General features: G+C 47.4%; 1 protein-coding gene across 1 annotated transcript in view; it reads right to left on the bottom strand.

The window, feature by feature from the left end:
• Positions 1-2,769: 2,769 nt before the first annotated feature.
• SLC39A10 (solute carrier family 39 member 10) overlaps positions 2,770-16,254 on the bottom strand; it is a 75,376-nt gene continuing 61,891 nt past the window's right edge. The window contains exons 5-10 of the mRNA XM_056861353.1: positions 13,891-14,100; positions 11,941-12,061; positions 9,642-10,013; positions 7,075-7,155; positions 4,414-4,604; positions 2,770-2,950 (exon numbers count right to left, since the gene is read on the bottom strand). Coding sequence (XP_056717331.1) covers positions 2,792-2,950; positions 4,414-4,604; positions 7,075-7,155; positions 9,642-10,013; positions 11,941-12,061; positions 13,891-14,100 — 1,134 coding nt within the window. The 3' untranslated portion in view covers positions 2,770-2,791. The remainder of the gene's footprint in view (positions 2,951-4,413; positions 4,605-7,074; positions 7,156-9,641; positions 10,014-11,940; positions 12,062-13,890; positions 14,101-16,254) is intronic.

Below are 16,254 nucleotides of genomic sequence, written 5' to 3'. Positions count from 1 at the left end.
ACGGCCTGGGAATTCAGTACTCGAGGAAATGAGAGGCCACGGCTGCTGCATTGCTCGTCACAACGTGTAACACACACACACACACACACACACAAGCAAGCAATGAAGAAGCGTCCCATTCGAACGGGAAATACAGACCCTCACACTTCCCAGCATGACCTGTTGTGTTTGTTTTCTGTTCAAAGAAGTTTTACTTAATTTTTTTGTTTCTCCCTAGAGAGGCAATGTCACACTGCGGCACATTCCAGCAATTTTTTTTAAAAAGGAGCTACCTGAAGTAGCTTTATCCATAATTACAAAAATAAAACCTTAAAAGCCGGGTTCCCCCATTATCCTTTTTTCCTGACTAGAATCTACTTCGATGATGTCAGCCACGCCCCCCCTCCCCCAGTCTATTTGGCAGAATTAACCATAATTGTGCGGCCAAAGTCCCAGAGCCACAGAAAGTCAGCCCCGTCACCTCAACAGGATTTCAGCTTGACTCAATTTTGCCTGGTTCAGAACAAAACTGAGTACAAAACTCATTGGTGAGGAGGGCCGGCCAGTGAAGCAGGATCCTACGATGTGGTCCTTACCCGGCTGCAAGAATCTGACTGAATTCTGCGCACTTGCCAAATGCAACAGCGGAACCTCCCTTTGGAAACGTCACCGGATCCAACTTGACTCTTAATACTGTCTACTAGAGAAAGCCGCTCGACAAAAGGGGACCGGCAGACCTTTAAAGGAAAGTCCTGGTGATCGCGTAAAAAGGAATGACGACAAGACATGAAACGGAAGGATCAGACAGAAAGTTCGGAGTCGGTTTTCACTTGGAATGAAAGGCTCTTTCAGACTTCTGGCCGAGTTAATTTTTTAGGAGTCCGACAAAGCTGCAAGAGCTCAGCTTTTGTACCTACTTTGAATGCAGCTGAGCTGGTCAGTGGAGATAGGAACAAAGAGAAGAAGGGCAGAAGAGTCAGCTGCCACCTTCCATTCTCGCTGTAATGACAGCATCACGTCAGAATGGAAGAGGAACAGGGTTTGCTCTCCTCGGGAACTCACAAGACAAGAGCGCGGAGGAGACTCCCCTGGACCGGGAAAACACAAGCTTGCTTGGCACTAACGTTAAAGCTTTTTCCCTGCAGGTTAAGGCTTCTTGGCAGAGCCTGTCATCCTGGTCCACACGTACCACTACGAAGACAGCGAGAGCTGCCTTGCTAGAAACTAAGGGATGGATCCCAACGTACTCTCAGCAGCGGGGCTCCTTCCTGTAATGCTTCACGGTCACAGGAACCCTCTGGTCATACAGAAGACACCTGCGTGGCTGCATCGTCCCACTTCCAGGAAGGGGTGGGAAACCACTCTGTCGTCCCCTTCCCCGTGACCGCAGGATTCCTGAAGGAGCCCCCCCACCAAAGAAATAACGTAAGAATAGACCCGTAAGATACCTAAAACGTAACAAAAACTTTAAAACAGACCCCACACGGCAAATACTGGAAGTGGGCCTTCGTTTACCACAGTCCCAATTCAAGCACTGATGGGTACTCTAAGCCCAGGTGGCGAGGCATGCCAAAGTGATACATTCGGAACGGTTCGGGGGAAGTTGTGTAAACGGTCACCAGGACTGCCTCCGAGGGGCACGGCTGTGGCCCTTGTCTTAGGACTTCTCAACCTGGAGTTCGGGAGGGAATGACGAGAGAACCAATTTGGCCGTCGCAACTGAGGAGATCCAAACGCAGCTGTTCTGTCAGAGGAACAAAGCAACAAAACTCACAACGCACCCTGTCAGTAGTTCGGGTCTCAAAAAGCCCGTTACGTGTTAAGCTATTCCAGGAAAGGGCTAGAGAGAGAGAGACACCCCCCCCCCCGGCAGAATTAACTATTCGGCATTTTGCTAACAACATCTATGAGCTAACATCAAATACATAAAGCTTCTCTCCCCTCTCATTTTAGAAAACGCGGGCCTCTGGGGCGCGATGCAGACGTTTGCGGCCTGGTTTTCCCCGGGCCTCAAAAGGACAACGTATAGCTTGATAGGAAGTATTCCCCACCATGAAGCTGTAGGGCTGCTTGTGGAAGGGAACGTATCTGTGCATATTTTGGGGTGGGGTATGGAATAAGAGGCTCCGTGAGCCTGCCCAGTCAACTGGGAAGAAAACTGGCCATCCAGCAAGGAAGCCAGGCGAACGTGTGGCTTTGCTTTGGTCAATGTCCATTCAGCAGAGGTCAAAACAGATGACAGGAGATGCCTGGGAAGCCACAGAAAAACAAGCGTCGGCAGCAACGCTAATGCTCGGACTGCACCCCATCCAGAGTGTTTCCTAGTCATGCACCAACAGATTTATTTTTTCTTGCAGGTGAGGGGAGCGGGACACAAACTCTAAGCGGGAGGCTGTGTTAAAGGCAACGGACAGTTTCTATCCTCCACCAAGGACTGTAGCTCTGGAGCAGCAGAAGCGTGCACGTCGCCATTTGCTCAAGTATAAAAATGAAAAGACCTTTTCCACTGGGGGGGCCCCCAGCTCCTGCTGCATGCTGCAGTGGCGTCATGCTGAAACAGCACGCCGGCATTTTCTGCTTCCAGTGGTATGCCTGCTTGAGATGTAGACCTTACCTTCGTATCAGGCCTTTTTCAGTTTGGTGGTTTTTGCGAGAAAGCGGGAGGCTTGTTGGTGCAGACACCGGAACACTGTACTTGTAAGCGGCGCAAGCCACTGGTCTGCCAGGGAACAATGTGCATACAGTACAACAGTGCAGACTGAAAGCCATACACTTCATGGTTGTTGCAGCCACAGCAGAGTTGTGGGAATGGTCAAAACTGGATGTCCAACACTATTTTGTCTTCGTAAAGGGCGATCACCAACATAATGGCGAATCCCAAGAGAAGCCCTAAATTCTGGAGGATGAACTGCCCCACCGGACAGTAGCCATGCTCTTCGTTGTCGCCGTCACCATGAAGCATCTCTGGAAGCTGGAAGACAGAAAAACGAGAGGAATATTTGTCAATGACATTCGTTCGCAAGACCTCTTGAAAAAGCCACCAGAACTCAACTGTTGCAGACGTGGCTCCATTGTGCGCAGGTCTGTAGCTTCAGCTGTCAATATTGCATTTGTTTTTTAAAGGAACCTGTAATAGCATCATGAGAGCCAGCGTGGTGTAGTGGTTAAGGAAGGCGTGTCAAACATAAGGCCTGCGGGCCAGATAGGGCTCTTTGAGAGCTCTTATCTGGCCCCTGAACCAGCTGATGCAACCAACCCCCACCCCCCGAGTCCCAATCTGGGCTGGTGAGGCATGGCCCAGCCCAACCAAGTGGCATTTATGTCATATCCGGCCCTAGTAACAATTGAGTTTGACACCCCCGGGTTAAGGTATCAGACTAGGACGTGGGACTCCCAGATTCAAATCCCCACTCTGTCATGGAAACCTGCTGGGTGATACTCTGTGCCATGACCCTGGCTAGTATTTGGATGGGAGACCGCCAAGGAATACCAGGGGCGTGACGCGGAGGCAGGCAATGGTAAACCGCCACTGAACATCTCGATTTGAAAACCCTACAAGATCGCCTTAAGTAGTCTGCGACTTGATGGCAAAAAACCCCACAACATTCTAGTGCAGATTTAGACCAGAATTAATTATGACAACTTCATCAGGGCAGTACTTCCTTGGTGCCACTCAACGTATTAGACAGTGTCGCGTCCATGCCCCCATTGCTAGAAAATGGAGGAGGCGCCATTTTCATGCTCGATGGCTGGACGTGAGAGGTGCTCGCCCTTAAGTGTAAGGATGTGTCACTGGCAACCAAAATCAAGATAATTCATGGCATCGTATTCCCTTTTACTATGTATGGGTGTGAAAGTTGGACAATGAAGAAAGTTGGACAATGAAGAAAGATAGGAAGAAAGTTGATTCCTTTGAAATACTGTGGACTGCCCAAAAAACAAACCAGTGGGTTCTAGATCAAGTCAAGCCTGAACATTCTCTAGAAGCTAAAATGACTCAACTGAGGCTATCATACTTCGGTCATATTATGAGAAAACAAGAGTCCCTGGGAAAGACAATCATGCTAGGAAGAGTAGAAGGCAGCAGGAAAAGAGGAAGACGCAACAAGAGATGGGTTGACTTGATAAAGGAAGCCACGGTCCTCTGCAAGACCTGAGCAGGACTGTTAAAGATAGGACGTTTTGGAGGACATTCATTCATAGGGTCACCATGAGTCGGAAGTGATTTGGCGGCACTAAACACACACACACACACACAGTACCCTTGCAGATTCGCGGGGAGGCCCCAGTGTCAAAAACGATACAACAGTGACAAAGAGGGAAATGACAGGGAGTCGCTACAGCCTGCTTTTAGCAGCTCCTTCAGCGGGCCACTGGTTTGCCTTGGTGTCACTCAACCAAAGGCAGTAAGAAGCAACCATCAATAACTCTTACCATATCCACCAGGGCTACATAGAGGAACATGCCGGCAGTGACGGCGAAGATCCAGAGTGTGATGTTGTTGGCGAATTGCCCCACAGCCGTTCCTATCAGCATCCCCACGTAAGCCATCATGGCCGAGAGGAGGTTGTAAACAATGGCCTGCTTCACCGTCATGCCCGCTTTCAGAAGCACAGCAAAGTCCCCTGGAAAACAGAAAGCAGAGTCACCGAGGGCTCATTCAGGCTGATCAGAGAACACAGCTTGCCCAACAATACTTTTGAGAGCCATTTTTGGATCAGGAAAACAGCTTGATAAGAAGGTGGTTTTGAAGCAGCATTCCATCTGTCAATTATTTCTTATATAGCATTAAAAGAGGACTTGAACTTGTGTCTATTACGGTTTTTGTTAACACAGCAAGACCATTTCTGCACGGCTGTTTCCTCGCAGTCACCCCGCCAACTACTTTGGGGCTTTGTTTTGATTATGCTTGCATTTTCTGACCGACAGAGGTCACTTCGCTCTCCCTGCTCGTTTCCTGGATGCTGGCTAAAGACGAATCCAGCAAACGCGGGCAAAACGTGCGGGGGAGCACAAGGTGACCTCTGACGGTTGAAAAACGCAAGCATAATCAAAGCCAAGCCCCGATGTAGACGGTGAGGTGAGAACTGGGGAAAGCGACCTGCCGCCAGTGGCTTTGCGATGGGTTAAAAACAACTGACAAGAGTTACGACGGCTTGGTTCCCAGCTGCACTTCTACCACGGCATCTGCCTTTCATTACTGACAAACTGGGTGGTTTCATCTCATGCTGGTAGCACAAAACATCAAGGCAAATGGGTGGTGAGCCGTCTGTTTGCTACTAAGGGAAAACAGGAGCTGGAACTGTGGACTGAAAACATAACTCAGTCACAGCAGAAAGCAACTGAGAACAAAAGTAAAGATGTCATATAAAGGGCAAAGCCGCCAAACATCCTTTTAAATCCAGGGCATGATCAACCAATCCCTTCCTACAATCCCATAAACCTACAGGATGAGGACAGAGCTTCGATACAGCAGGCTGCGTTGAAGTGCTCACAGCGGCAGAGCGCGTAAAACAGCCAGAGAGAACAGAGATCATTACAACCACAACCAAGGATGGGAACTTCTGACACTCCAGATACAGAGAAGCAGCCATCTGCGCTTTGGCACCTTTAGGCAACAAATAGAATATAGCATCTTAAGGGATGCCCTTTTCAAACTGATAGCAAGAAGGTTTGTAATAGGGGTCAATCAAGACGGCCACTTTGGATCCCTTTTCCAAAGCCTGGTTCTCAATGCGCTTTACTTGCAGAGATGAGGCTGGTGGCAGTCAGAAGCGGGTCTTTTCAGCAGTGGCCCCTCACCTTTGGAACGGCCTCTCCTCCCCGAGGCTCACTTGATACCTCCTTTATTGCCTTTGAGGCATCAGGCCAAAACGTTTATTTTTACCCAAAATTTTAATTGAAGCATCCCATCTTTTTTTAGCTGTTTTTATAATCTGCTTTTAGCCTTGTGGCTTTTATGTCTAATACTGATAATCAATCTAGTTTCTATGATTCCTATGATTATTGTACTTCCTTCAACCCTGTGAGCTGCCTTCTAGCAGGACTCCGGAGGAGCACCATGCAAGTTTCCCCTGTAAATAAATAAATAAAAACCCAGCCAACTGCAGGGCCCAAGACCACCTTTCCCAGGCACTGTTTCTTTAACGGGCACTGTTTTTGTACTCCTGCACTGGTCCCCTGCTAATGTGCAAAGCAGCATGAGTTGGTATTCGGACGTTTCCATGTCCTAAAATCCCATCCACTGCTTGATTCACACCACAGCTTATGAACCTGTGCTGCGGGGTACGGAGGCATCCGTGTTCCTGTAGCAGCAGCTGTCGGAGGCAACAGCAACAGGGATCTGTGGAAAAGCCTCCTCGATCTAGCCCTCTCAATACTGCTGCTCGCTTACTCACCCAACCCCTCCAGGAGCATTTCGCTACTTTCAACGGCAAAGAGAACGGAACAAGTAACAAGCGAGTGATTGTGCAGCACTGCAGATAAGCGATAAATTAGGACTATCTGCAGGTGCCAGTTAGTCATTCGTTACAGCTGCTGCTGCAGTCACCATGAGGCCTCCTTTCCCTCCCCCCGCTTCTTTTCATGCCTTTCTAAAACATGTCTACAGCAAGCTGCAGTATGGGTGCGAATTGTCCGTTATTTGAGGCTGACACACAGAGACTGGTTGAGTCGTTTGATAATGGAAAGAAGGCATTCACCCTTCAGGCTGCCTATTTTAAAGGATAAGGGGAATATATTAAATATTAAACATTTTGGCCATTGTGTTTTGGTGTGGTCCTGCTTAAAATGTATTGGCCATTCGAGCAGAATCATTAAAGTAAAAAGGATGGGTGTGCTAGCCTGAGGGATGGATTTCATTTTCATTGTTGCTCAGCACCATTTAATGCAAGCAGAAGCCCAATCCAGTCAAGGCCACCTCAACACAGCTAAAGCACTCCTCCCTGTTACCAGAATTACCCCCCTCCGTTACCAGAATTAATCTGTGAAAACAAATTGGCTACCCAAACAATCGCATCTATTATGATGACTGCATTTAATTCCCAGGCAAAGAGGAAAGCATGCATAGTAGTCGACATCTAATTAATTGGTTACCCAGTTCGTGGGGAAGCTCGTGACAAAATACTGCTACGGACGTGCTAATCCCTCCCGTCAAGCCAGCACTGAACGCTGCTCCTGGGTGGGGAGAAGGAAAGAAAAAGAACAAAATAATAGTTGTTGCAATTGTTAAAAATGGATTATCTTCAGAAATAATAGAGAAAGCCTTCCTTAGCTAAGTTTATGTAATGTAACAGTAGAAGAGGAAGCGTTTATTTATTTATCTATTCCATTTCTATCCCACTCTCCCTGGACAAAACCAGGCTCAGGGTGGGTAACAACACTTAAAACCAAACATCAAGTAATATAAATATCATCAGAACACTTGAACGATAAAACACTATTAGCCACAATCGTTTACAATAATTAAAATCCAGAAATGGCACCCATGGTTTTTATATGCCAATTTTCTCTACCTTTTAAGGAGAAGCAAACTGGTTTACAATCTCCTTCCCCTCCCCTACCCTCAACAAGACACCTTGTGAGTGAGGTAGGTGGGGTGGGGTGGGGGGCTGAGAGAGCTCAGAGAGAACCGTGAATGGCCCAATGTCACCCAGCAGGCTTCGTGCGGAGGAGTGGGGAATTCAAACCCGGTTCTCCAGATTAGAGTCCGTCACTCTTAACCACTACTCCAGTACAGGCTAGGTGCCGATTGCCTCTTTTTAGGAAACCTGGTTAGAGATGCAAACACTGGGGGGGGGGGGGGGCAAATGGACAAATTAAACACTTTCCCCCAACGAGCTGGTTTCCATTTTCCCCAAAGGGGAGGAAAATTGAAATTTTGGGAACCACTGGGGGGGGAACAAACCTCCGATGAAATATTTCCCTTTTTGGAAGCAGCAGAATGCTTTTTAAGGCAAATTTTTACTCACAACATGTGTGGCATAAAGATTTTATGGAAGACAAACAATAACTATAGATAATGATAATGCCCATGCATACTGTAGACATATACAACAATTTGTTTATTGCTTAGATGTGACTAATTTTGTCCATAGCTGCATAATGTATCTATTAGGATCATACACTATTGAAAAGTTCATTTTTTTCAATGCTATAAAAGTTTGATATCCAAATATGCCTCTAGCCCATTTAAGACTGCCCGAGACCATTTCTGTACAAATAACACATTAATTCCTTAACATCAACATTAATGTTTTCTTATTTTAACTCTTTTTCTACTTCTTGGAAGGCAAAAGCTAAGATACGTGGGCTATGACAGCATAGGATACAGAAGTCTGCAGCTCTCTTTTGTTCATAGTGGGTATACTCACACTTCTACCTGCAGAAAACCAGGACAGTTGGACTCTTCAATTTCATACATGTGCCAAACAGTGCAATTTTTATGTGCTAAGTTATATCCAATGCATTTCACGTGGCGAAAACAGCAAAATTAGTTTAGACTTGATACAAAAGAAAGTATATATTTCAATCTCCACCCCCACATTTTGCAGGGGGTGGTGTGGTGGTGAGCAGCGACAGACTCACCCGTGCTTCAAAATTTCCGGGAACTGTACGTCTTTAGTTAAAGATCTGCAGTCTGTGGCTCACAAGGGACTGATAGACTTGGCTAAATGCTGTGGAATTGCCTAGGCTGACTTGCTGGAAGAGAAGCAGCCATTCACACCTGACCGAGCTACCCTGGCTTCCTTCCGGGAGTGCGAGAATCAGCACTGGCACCACACTGAAGCTTTCCTAATAAGTTAGAAATTGGCCCCGGGAAGCGTCTTTGCTTCTCCAAACCCAACAAAAGGTCTTAGAAGTCTCAGAGAGGAAGAGCAAGAATCAAGTCCAGTAGCACCTTAACGGTCAACAAAATTTTCAGGGCATAAGCCTCATCTGACAAAAGGAACTTGGACTCTCAAAAACTCACACCCTGGAAATCTTGACTGTCTTTAAGGATTCTACTGGACTCGAATCTTGCTCTTCTACTGCAAATCCACGCGGCTACTCACCTGAAGCTATCTTCGAAGAAGAAGCTGATCCTTCTGAAAGGGACCCATTCCCCTCCCAATGAACTAGGAAGAGTCTTTGCTTGACACTCTCCCCTTCCACCACAGTTGCCCTTTTTCTATGCAACTGGTAGCCAAACTCAGCTGGGAATGAAGGAGTTTTATAGCAGAAAATTTCTTATTAAGAGTTCATCATCATAAAATTTAGAGGGAGGTTTTGGACTTCCCAAGCAGTACCCCCCACCCAGGGTTGCCAATTCCAGGTTGGGAAATTCCTGGAGATTTTGGGGTGGAGCCTGGGGCAGGATATGGGAAGGGGAGAAACCGCAGCAAGGTATAATGCCATAGTCCACCCTTGAAAGCAGCAGTTTCCTCCAGGGAAACTGATCCCTGTAGTCTGGGGGAAGATTTCAGATTCCGGGGGCAAAGTCCTACAGCAAAGACTTCTGGGAGCAGTGAAGACTGCGTGACCAGGTTGATGAAACACTGTGTTTTTCTAGACAAAGCACAAGACTGTCACAGAGAGGAAACCTCCAGGGACTTATTCATGGCTGCTACTACATCGCTCATTTTATAGAGAACGGGCAGCTATACACCCAATTTGTTACTTACCGATGGCTAAGCCGTCGCTAAAATTGTGGATCCCGTCTCCCATGATCACCATCCAAGCTATATTTGCTATGCCCGTGTCTTTCAGGTCTTTGCCAGAATGGCAGTGGCCATGAGAGTGGTGGGAATGTTTGTGCGACCAAAGGTGGTTGTGCTTCCTCAGGATGATTTTGTCTTCCCGGTGGTTGCTAGCATCCTCCACGTCAGGGTGGTTGTTGTCTCGCACAACGTGGGAGATATCGTTGTGGGAATTGAGCATGCTGTTTTCCTCTTCCGCAGACAGGAAGCTCTTTGGCAAGGAGTCTAGGTGACCGTCCAGGTCAGTCAACTCAGTTTCGTGAAGTCGATCGTCAGATAGGACGGAGTCATCTGCTCCTGTGTTGGAAGGGGCCAAAGAAATGGCGTATTAAATTAGGCAGACAACGGCGTATTAGTTATGATGGGAGACACTGACCTCGGCTCCAGCACTGAGGATGCTGAATTTGCACTGCTTCTACATGCTTTTTGGAACAGCAGATGCTGCAGGGGAAGGTTTCCAGGCACGCTACAACCTCAACAGCAATGCCCAAACCTCATACTAAAGAGTGTCTTGGCACACTATACTATACTCTGTGCTATTCTGAGCTCAAATGTATGGAAAATAAGCAAGCAAAGAAAAAGAATAAGGAAGAGGAGGAGGAGGAAGAGAAGGAAGAAAAGGAAGAAGAGGAAGTAGTAGTAGTAGTAGTTGGGTTTTATACCCCAATTTCCCCAACCTTTTTATGGAGTCTCAAAGCAGCATACAATCGCCTTCCCTTCCTCTCCCCACAACAGACACCCTGTGAGGTAGGTGGGGCTGAGAGTTTGGAGAGAACTGTGACTAGACCAAGGTCACCCAGTAGGCTTCATGTGTAGGGATGGGGAAACCAACCCGGTTCACCGGATCAGAGTCCGCCACTCACGTGGAGGAGTGGGGAATCGAACCTGGTTCTCTAGAGTCCACCACTCCTAATCACTACACCACGCTGGTTAAGGGCACAATCCTAAGGCTGTTCTGGAGCAGCTGAGGATGGCCACTGAACTCCCATGCTGGGGCATATCAGAGTTACACTGACACAATGCTACACCAGTGTAACATCAGCTCTGGTCCAACATGTGTGGTGAAGCAGGCTCTGACCCCAGAAGGCTTACGTCATCCAAAACGCCTCAGTCTAAGGTTCCACAGGAACATAAAATTTGGCTGCATCAGCTACCCTCTGGAACCATGTCCAGAGAAATACCTAAATCCATGCCTGCCAGATACGGTCTTTCTGCACATGCAATTCAAACTAAAAATAGATTTCCAAAGTTAAACGATTAAAAAAAAATCAAGGTGTTTTTTTAGCAGTTTTCACTGGTTAACTGTGATTTGCTTGGTAAAGATGTTGATGTTTAACCATGGTTAACACAACTACAATTTCCAAGCCCACTTCAAACAGTGGTTTGTCATCCTAGCTTGTAGCCAGTCCTTATCCCTAACACAAAGTTAAGCAAACCAAGTCGAGTTCTAACATTCTGTCTGCCCAGGGCCACAGTTCATGCCAGAGAGGGGTATTCATGGCTACCAGTAAAAATGGATACTAGTCATGATGCATATGGGTTATTCTCTCCAGGATCAGAGGAGAATGCCTATTATATTAGGTTCTTTGGAACACAGGCAGGATAATGCTGCTGCAGTTGTCTTGTTTGTAGGCTTCCTAGAGGCACCTGGTTGGCTGGGGTGTGAACAGACTGCTGGACTTGATGGACCTTGATCTGATCCAGCATGCTCTTGCTTCTGTTCCTATGTTCAGTGACGCTCCCTAACAGAAAGCCAGACTCCACAAGGCAAGTCAAAACGAAATCCGTTCCCAGAAGGATTCCAGCCAGTTAAGCAGGTTAAAGTATCTTTTTAAGTGCAGTCCAGTTAATTAGGGGAGCCTTTCTAATCAGAGTGTTTAAAAAGAAAAAGTCAGTCATCCTACAAGAACTTTCAAAACATTGCAAAAGGCAAGCGCCAACCTGGAGAAGGCCTTTCTCCACGATTTTCTAAGATGGTGTCCACTGTGATACTTGTACCCAAGAAAAGAACGGGCCTTTCTCCAGAACTATTTTGCACTGATATACAAACGCAGGGAAATTCCAAAATGATCAGGACTCTTAGGAAAACCTTAGGAATGCTTTAACAGACTGGAGCTGTAACCCTGTTTTCAAAAGATTTATTAAGGCTGACGCTAGACCACTCGACCAGATTTGCGGCTGGTCAAAGACTACTTGCACACCGAGACAGCTGACAGACAGTTACCTGCGAGAGGCTTCAGCTGAAGCCAGTCGGCGTCAGGCCTGTTCAGCTTGTGATCGGAGAGTTTCCTCCCAACTGGCGACTCATCAGTCTTCTGCTTCTTCTTGCACCATTTCTGTTTGGTCTGAAAAAGAAAAGAAGAGTTGGTTTTTATTCCCCAATTTTCTCTACCTTAAGGAGTCTTAAAGCGGCTTATAATCACCTTCCCTCCACCCCCCCTCCCCCACAACAGGCACCTTGTGAGGTAGGCGGGGCTGAGTTTGGAGAGAACTGTGACTAGCCCAGCTGACTTCATGTGGAGGAGTGGGGAAACCATGCCGGTTCACCAGATTAGAGACCACCGTTCATGTGGAGGAGTGGGGAACCAAACCCGGTTCTCCAGATTAGAGTCCACTGCTCTTAACCACTACACCACTACTGGCTCTCTGGAACGTCAGAATGAACTTGTGACGGGGACGAAGGTAAAGGGCTCCGCTGAGCCATCTGAAGAGCGGGTGCCTGCCCTCAAAAGGTGCAGAACATGTTCCGCTGCTAATGTTGGTAGTGCTCGGTTGCCGAGCGGCCACCTGTCCTGCTGAGTCTCCTAAATTCATGCAGGTCTTGTATTGGCAGCAACCTCCTGAGCAGAGACTTCCACTATGATGTCCCAGTAGGCACCGTTAGTTTACCATCCCCTCCAGGGCACTTTGACAGGGGTCAGTTATCTTCTGCCTCGTTTCCTGCCACTGGTGGACTTGCTGCTGTTGCAAACATCCAGAGATTCAAGAGATCAAGCAGTGGGAAGCTTTCCAGCTCCGGCTGACGATCAAAGGGCTATCTTCAAAGGTGGACCAAACGCTAGACAAAATCGTAACTTCAAATCAGAGCAATTTGGCTGACGGTAAAACACACGATGCTTTCTGACTTCAAGGAACTGTAACAGTGGTGGTTCTCTTTTTAAAATTAACAGCCCCTGCCACTTGTAAAAGAACATATGCCTTTAAAAGACAAACTGTAGGCCTCTTCTCACATTCGGTTTCTGATTCTAGCTGTTAAAGCTTTATCATGACCATGCTGCCTGTGGTAGCATCTCCTGTTTTGCGAGTTTCATCTCCTAAAGCTTTTAAATCTCAATCCCTCCATCCTCGGAGGGGAAGAATCAAGTCTGTTCAGTTGATCTGTCCTGACACATTCACAATAGGTGGCTGTTGCAGCTGCTTCCTAAAAAAAGGCCCATTTGAAATTTTAAAAAGAATCACGGGATTCCCTCTTGCCCTCGATGCTGATATGACATGAAACGAGAGGAGGATGGAATTAAGATTCACCGTAGGCCAACATTCATTTCCTCCCAGGAAATGCCAAGGCTGCATCATGGTTTAAGACCAAAACTGCCTTAAAGGCAGCAATACCGAAAGGTGCCGCAAAGGCAGAAGCCTGATTTTATGACTCAGAGCCTCATGCAAGTGGGCCTTGGCTGGTCTAGCAAGGAAGCGGCTTTGGGGCAGAAGAAAGTAAGGTGCATCAAGAGCTGATGGGTGTAGGAACTAGGGGGTAAGAGAGGGAGGAGGAAGAAGGTGGTTTTTATATGCCGACTTTCTCTACCACTCAAGGAAGAATCAAACCGGCTTACAATCACCTTCCCCTCTCCTCCCCACAACAGACACCCTGTGAGGTAGGTGGGGCTGAGAGAGATCTAAGAGAGCTGTGACTGGCCCAAGGTCACCCAGCTGGCTTCATGTGGAGGAGTGGGGAAATCAACCCGGTTTACCAGATTAGCCTCCACTGCTCATGTGGAGGAGTGGGGAATCAAAGACAGTTCTCCAGATTGGAGTCCGCCGCGCATAACCACTGTGCCACGCTGACTGGCCCAAGGTCACCCAGCAGGCTTCATGCGGAGGAGTGGGGGAATCAAACCCGGTTCACCAGATCATAGTCCGCTCTACTTAACCGCTACACCACGCTGCCCAAACATACCCTTTGTTTGCTGTAGTGCTTGAACATCCTTAAGCAGTGCTCGATGATAAACAGAAGGTAAATCCCTCCCAGCGCCACCAGCCCCTTCAGCACGGCGTCGTACTCTTCCAGGAACCCTTCGTGTTCGTGGGAATGGCCATGAAAATGCTGGTGCTTCTCGTGCAAATGGCCCGGGCTCTCGTGATGACTGTGGTTGTGCGTCCCTTGTGACTGAGGTCGGGGAAGAGAAAGACACACAGGTGGTTTTTACTTTCATTACTGTCATTAATGCCATGTGTTGCTAATCATCGTTTTAATTATTGTAGATTCTTGGACAGCCTTGACATTTTTATGATCATACATCACTGCCCTGACCTGGGCAGCCCTGGCTAGCCCATCTCATCAGATCTTCAAAGGTAAGCAGGGTCGGCCCTGGTTAGTACTTGGATGGGAGACCACCAAGGGAGCCCAGGGTTGCCATGCAGAGGCAGGCAATGCCGAACTACCTCTGAAAGGCCCTTGCCTTGAAAACCCCGTATGTGTGTGTGTGTTGCCATAAGTTGGCTGAGACTTGATGGCAAAAAAAAACAAACCACTGCAGATGTAATTTCTTTCTGGAGAAGTGGCACACACAGAATGGGGCTCTTGCCAAGCAGGGCTTCTGATCTGCCACTGAAGATCTGGTTGGCTTTGCAGATTAAAATAGCATTGCTTTAGTGGTTTTTTCCCTTAAATTCTTTCTTGTGCCTCTTACCTAGCATCTTTTTAAAATTAGGAGAAGAAGAGGAAGAAGAAGAGTTGGTTTTTATATGATGACTTTCTCTACCACTCAAGGGAGGATCAAACCACCTTTCAGTCACTATCCCCTCCCCACAACAGACACAATGTGAGGTAGGCAGGACTGAGAGAGTTCGAAGAGAAGTGCGACTAGCCCAAGGTCACCCAGCAGGCTTCATGTGGAGGAGTGGGGAAACCAACCCAGCTCACCAGATTAGAGTCCACTGCTCATGTGGAGGAGTGGGGAATCAAACCTGGTTCTCCAGATTAGAGTCCACCGCTCCAAACCACTATACTGCGCTGGCTCTCCCATTCTCCCCAGGACTCGGGCTTCCTCTGTGTGTGTAGCCCCTACCACTTGTGACAGTCATTTTGTGGTTGCACCTCCTGCCCTGTGTCAGAATTCCAAAGGTGCCCACAGGCTCAAAAAAGTTGGGGACCCCCAACGTATAACATTCTTCTTCTCAATTAGAAAGAAAAGTTGCTAAATTTCGCTTTCTTTCATACACATACACACTCTCTCTCTCTTACGCAATCACACAAGAAAGAAAGTGTAGCCCTGGGGGTCAGAGCCAGGATTTATCTACTCTAGCAGAAGGTCGGACCAGAACCAACGGGCTGAAATTAAATCGAAAGAGTTTCTGGCTAACATCAGGAAGAACTTTCTGAGAGTTAGAAGGGTTCCTCAGTGGAACAGGCTTCCTCGGGAGGTGGCGGGCTCTCCTTCCCTGGAGGTTTTTAAGCAGATTCTAGGTGGTCATCTGTCAGCAATGCTGATTCTGTGAACTTAGGCAGATCATGAGAGGGAGGGCAGGAAGGGTTGCGTCGGTGTCTGGCTCTGGTGGCCCTTTCTTGCATGCCCAGAGAAATGCCAATTGTTGCTTTGGGGTCAGGAAGCAATTTTCCTCCAGGTCAGACTGGCCAGGGATCCTGGAGAGGTTTTCCCCCACCTCTCCATCTTCTGGACATGGAGTAGAGGTCACTGGGGGTGTGCGGGGGAGGTAGTTGTGAATTTTCTGAATTGTGCAGGGGGTTGGACTAGATGACCCTGGTGGTCCCTTCCAACTCTATGATTCTATCTCATTTCCACTGGTCAACCAGATGTGTCAGGAAAGCCTAGAAGCAGAACACCAAGGCCAAAGCCTTCTATTGTTATTTGCTCCATAGTACCTAGTATTAAGTAGTGCTCGTAGCAATTGTGATGATCAGTCACAATAATATCCTCCATTAAAATCTGTCTACGCTACTCACACAATATTAAAGCAACAACATCTAAAGAATAAATCTGTAACTTATGAATATAAAAGATTTCATAACACCAAAGTGCGTGACTAAATATAATCTTGATCCTCAAACCCAGGTACTTAAACTGTCAAAAATTTATTCTGTGGTATTGGGGAGGTGTAGCTATGGAGGTTAACAGATCAGGTGTGTTGGTTTGGACTGGAATGTTAAATGTGACACAGGTCGCAGAACAGGATTGTGAGGCGTATTTCAAAAGAAGAAGAAAAGAAGAAGAGGAGTTGGTTTTTATACCCCACTTCTCTCTACTGTAAGGCGTCTCAAAGCGGCTTACAATCTCCTTCCCTTCCTCTCCCCACAACAGGC

The sequence above is a fragment of the Euleptes europaea genome, chromosome 15, assembly GCF_029931775.1.
Source record: "Euleptes europaea isolate rEulEur1 chromosome 15, rEulEur1.hap1, whole genome shotgun sequence".
Lineage (NCBI taxonomy): Eukaryota > Metazoa > Chordata > Lepidosauria > Squamata > Sphaerodactylidae > Euleptes > Euleptes europaea.
The sequence above is the reverse complement of the archived record's forward strand: the minus strand, read 5'-3'. Positions and strand labels throughout refer to the sequence as shown.